General features: G+C 47.6%; 1 protein-coding gene across 2 annotated transcripts in view; it reads left to right on the top strand.

Moving 5' to 3' along the window:
* Prkd2 (protein kinase D2) overlaps positions 1-5,094 on the top strand; it is a 29,963-nt gene that overhangs the window by 18,865 nt on the left and 6,004 nt on the right. Inside the window, exons 15-16 of one of the 2 annotated variants that reach the window (XM_026786427.1) lie at positions 3,120-3,216; positions 4,604-4,702. In XM_026786427.1, the coding sequence (XP_026642228.1) occupies positions 3,120-3,216; positions 4,604-4,653 (147 nt within the window). In that variant the 3' untranslated portion in view covers positions 4,654-4,702. The remainder of the gene's footprint in view (positions 1-3,119; positions 3,217-4,603; positions 4,703-5,094) is intronic. The other variant, XM_005361042.3, reaches the window with a different exon arrangement.

The following is a 5,094-nucleotide window of genomic DNA, read 5'->3' as shown; positions in this document are numbered from 1 at the left end:
TTGGTAGACCAGGCTGGCCTCGAACTCACAGAGATCCGCCTGCCTCTGCCTCCTGAATGCTGGGATTACAGGCGTGCACCACCACCGCCCGGCTGGAAATCTTATTAACAGCAATAAGAGATGGAGGGACAGAAGCTGGGTATGATGGCACACACCTTTAATCCCAGCACTTGGGAGACAGAGGCAGGCAGATATCAGTGAGTTCAAGGCCAGCCTGGTTTACAGAGTGAGTTCTAGGACAGCCAGAGTCGCACTGTGAGACCCTATGTCAAAAAGAAAAAGAAAAAGGACAGCCAGGGCTCAATAAACACGTTATTGATCATAACTAGCCTTCCTGTGACAGCCCTGCTCACTGTGGTGACAACACCGCCATCCAAGGTGAAGGGCTATCTTGTTACCACTATGTGTCTAGTACCCCACCCTGAGTCAAGCATGGAGCAGCATCTGGGGGAGTGTCGGCTAAAGAGCCTACTGGAAGGACCGAAAGATTGAGAGAAAGAGGAGGGGAAGCCAGTCTCCCCCTTCCATAATATCATTGGCAGTATTTTAACCAGAGTGCTAAAGTTCTGTATCACCTCTCCTGGCTTGGGCCGGCCTGTGTGTAGATACTTTGGATGCTCCTGTCTCTGTTCCCTGAGTGTCGGGATTATGGCCGCGTGGCACGGCTACAGCAGGCGGGGAGATCAGGAGTTCATGGCCATCCTGTCTGTATAGTGTTTTCAAGGCCAGCCTGGGCTACCTGAGAGCCTGTCTCAAAAAGTAAAAACAATGTTTATTGTCTAAAACCTTTTCCATCTTTTTCCACAACTAAGTGGGAGGATGCATGCTTTCACACTTCTTACAAATGCTGGATAAAAATAATTGCCAGGCTCGGAAGATTTCATACTAGCTTTTGGCTTTGGAGACAGGATCTCATACTCACCTCTGCTCGCCTCACATGCTCCTCCTGCATCCTTACTGCTTCTGGGGTCACACATGTGCACCACACACTCGTTATTATTTTTGTATGTTTTACGTCAAATTAGTATTTTAAAAAAGGTTTTTTTCGGCCGGGCGGTGGTGGCGCACGCCTTTAATCCCAGCACTCGGGAGGCAGAGGCAGGTGGATCTCTGTGAGTTCGAGACCAGCCTGGTCTACAAGAGCTAGTTCCAGGACAGGCTCCAAAACCACAGAGAAACCCTGTCTCGAAAAACCAAAAAAAAAAAAAAAAAATGTTTTTTCGTTTTGAGGCAGAATCTTACTATGTAGACCAGGCTGCCCTAGAACTCATAGAGATCCATCTTCCTCAGCCTCCCAAGTTCTAGGATTAAAGACATATGCTACCGTGACAGATTTACTATTTTCTATGTGTGTGAATGTTTACCTTATATATGTATTTGCACCCTGTGTGGTATGTGCAGTACCTGAGGAGGCCAGAAGAGGGCATCAGATTGTCCTTTCCCCCTCCCCCCCATTTGTGTTACAAGCTACCATGTGTATGCTGGGAATTTAATCCTGATCCTCTGGAAGAACAGATAGTGGTCCTAGCAAACTAAACTGTTTCCCCAGCCCTTTTGTTTGTTTGTTTGTTTGTTTGTTTTTGCTTTTGGAGACCAGGTCTTAATATGTATCCTTGGCTGATCTGAAATTCTCTGTTTAGACAAGGCTGGCTTCCCACTTGCAGCAATGCCTATGCCTTCAAACAACTGGGCTTACAGGCATAAGTATGCTTATTGCATTATTAGTGCTCTTTGCATATGACAGATGTGAGGTCATTGTCCTTTATGATGATCAGTGTCTTGTTACATATACTGTGTAAGTTTGCATGTGTGTGGACATGCATGTGCACACGTGGAGAGCGAAGGACAACCTGTAGGAACTGGTTCTCTCCTTCCACCAGGTGGATCCCAGGGACCGAATGCAGGCTGTCAGGCTTAGTGGCCAGTGCCTTTGCGTCTATTCAATCCTTTTATCCCGATATTTATTTACAGCTTTTCTCTCTCTCTCCCTTCCTTCCTTCCTTCCTTCCTTCCTTCCTTCCTTCCTTCCTTCCTTTCTTTCTTTTTTTTTTTTTTTTTCTTTTTTGTTTTGTTCTGTTTTGTTTTCCAAGACAAGGTTTCTCTGTGTAGCAGCCCTGGCTGTCCTGGAACTCCCTCTATAGACCAGGCTGGCCTGAAACTCACAAAAGATTAGCCTGCCTCTGCCTCTTGAGTGCGGGGATTAAAGGTGTGTGTAGTGGTATCAAGAGTTCCACAGTAGTCCAGAATCGAATATAACAAAGGTTTGTTTATGCAAGGGTAAACTCACAGTAGGGTAGAGATCCACAGTCCTCTGTGAGTGCTGGGAACGGGAACCGAATCATCTGCACTTACACTACATGAGACCATGCCCAAAGTGGGCCGGTATCTTAAAGACTATTGGCTGAAGGAGCTGCCACAACAGGCCTGTGCCACCATTACCCAGCTCTTTTTTTCCTTTTCTTAAATTTATTTTATGTGCGTTGGTGTAAAGGTGTCAGATCTTCAGGAACTGGAGTTACAATTGTGAGCTGCCACGTGGGTGCTGGGAATTGAACTCAGGTCCTCTAGAAGAGCAACCAGTGCTGTTAACCACTAAACCATCTCTCCAGCCCTTTTTATTGTTATTGTTGTTTGAGACCTTGAACTTGCTGTGTAGTCAAAGAAGACCTTGAATTCCCGATGAAGTTCCAGGCATGAACCATCACATCCACCATATGCAATACTGGGGGTGGAACCAGGGCTTTGTGCATACTAGCCAGACCATGGCTCCACCCGTGGCCTTCATTCACCATGGAGTTTTAACCTTGCGGTGCTGGACATTCACTGGTGTGCTCAGAGGTTCAGTTTTCCCCGGAGAGGCCTCCCCTCTGTCTGGGCCTTCCTTCACTCTGGGACAGATCCTCCATTGGTACTAGACATCCTGCACTGTGCTGCTGCTCTTTCTCCACACCCCCGTCAGTATGCCTGGATTTGCTAGGCATGCTGGGAGATGTACATCCTCACTGTGGAAGAGGGGGCTGAATGCAGTCAGCAACCAAAGTAGTTTCTCTACGGTCTTCCATTTTGTCCTGTGTTTTCTCTCTCTCCTCTCTCTCCCTCTCCCTCTCTCTCTCCTGCAGATTTCTGTCTTCAGGGTTCTTGCCTGCTCCACCTCTAAGTGCTGGACCCTGTTCTTTGCCTCAGGAACTTATTTAGGCACCAGTACTACCCTTCCAGGTAGGTATTATTAAGTCCTGAGCTCAACAGTGTATGGTACACAGGCTTGTAACCCTGGAATCTGAGAGGTACAAGGATCAATCACTTGAAGGCTAGCTTTGGCTATATAGTGACTTTGGGGATAGCCTGGGATACATAAGACCCTATCTTAAAAACAAAACAAGAGGACATGCAGTGTTGGACCACGCCTTTAACCCTAGGAAGCAGAAGCAGGTGGATCTCTGTGAGTTTGAGGCCTACCTGGTCTACAGAGAGAGTTCCTATACAGTCAGGACTGTTACACAGAGAAACCATGTCTCTAAAAACAAAACAAAGCAAAACAAAAGTCAAAAGATCTAACTGTGTGAGGTAGGGGAAGGGCACATGCCACAGCACACACGTAGAGTTGAGAGGACAACATGCAGAAGTTGCTTCTCTCCTTCCCCCACATGGGTTCTAGGGATTGGAGTTAGGTCATCTGCCTTAGTGGCACGCTCCTTTACCTGCTGAGCCACCGTCTTGCCAACCAAAACAAGGTTTTCTGTTTGTTGTTTTGTTTTCTTTTTATAGTGCAGCCCTGACTGTTGGGAAACTCCTTCCATAGACCAGGCTGGCCTTGAACTCACAGAGATCCGCCTGCCTCTGCCTCCCAAGTACTGGGATTAAAGGCATGTGCACCACGACATCAAGCCTCAAAATGTTTTAATTGCACCACATAAAGGAAGTATCTTGGGAGCCCCTGCTGTTTTAATAGCTCACAAGGATTCTAAGCTGGGTCTTTCTAGAGTTCAATGTAGTAATAGAAGCAGCGGGGCTGCGTCCCCAGCACCCAGGCCGCCTGCTAGCTTATGTCCCGAAATAATTACACGGACACTGTATTCTTTTAAATATTGCTTGGCCCATTAACTCTAGCTCTTACAGGCTAATTCTCATATCCCGATCAACCCATTTCTAATAATCTATGTAGCATCAGTCTTACTGGGAATGATTTTAGCCTACGTCCATCCTGGGTCGGAGCTTTATCGCTTATGCCTCAGAGAGCAGAGCTCTCGTGTCCGCCCGGGAGAGGGGAGCATGGCGTCTCTCTGAGCTCATTTCCTCTTCCTCCCAGCATCTGTTCTGTTTACTCCTTCCACCTATGTTTTAACCTATCAGGGCCAAGCAGTTTTTTTATTGCTTAACCAATGAAATCAACAGATTGATATATGACACTCCCACATCAGTTCGACATCAGGCTCTTAACTCTGGAGGGTAAATGGTTCTACCATTTCTGAATTCCTTCCTTAATGACTCCCTCACCCAGGTAGCATCCTCAGTGGGGCAGGGGAAGACCTGGGTGGGGTTCATGGGTAGACTTCAGGATTGGTTCTCTATCTCCTTTCTCATTGGCCCTGCCTCCTCTCCTCAGATCCTGGTGGCCTTGAGACACCTGCACTTCAAGAACATCGTCCACTGTGACTTGAAACCGGAGAACGTGTTGCTGGCATCTGCTGATCCATTTCCTCAGGTCTGTTATGTCCCCTCCTAGCCCTGACAGCCAGGGGGTAGGCAGTGACTCAAAGTCTAGTTGCAGGTGAGCTTCAGACCTTAGGTGACACGGCTTAAGACAGGGGCTTGATCGCATCGGATTGCATCTGACCTAGGTATTCTCAGCCTGCAAAGGTACTACATAGCCTTGGGCACCCTTTTCCTGGCTGTTATGTTTAAGACGGTTTGGTGGCACTGCTGGCCTTCACAGCCCATGGTCTAGCTAGAACAAAGGAAGAAAGACAAGAGGTACAAGAAATATATTATCCTTTTCCACTGTTGTATTTGCTGGGCGGTGGTGGCGCACGCCTTTAATCCCAGCACTCGGGAGGCAGAGGCAGGCGGATCTCTGTGAGTTCGAGGCCAGCCTGG

Source organism: Microtus ochrogaster, linkage group LG4 (assembly GCF_000317375.1).
Source record: "Microtus ochrogaster isolate Prairie Vole_2 linkage group LG4, MicOch1.0, whole genome shotgun sequence".
NCBI classification, from domain to species: domain Eukaryota; kingdom Metazoa; phylum Chordata; class Mammalia; order Rodentia; family Cricetidae; genus Microtus; species Microtus ochrogaster.
This window is presented reverse-complemented; position numbering and strand designations above follow the sequence as displayed.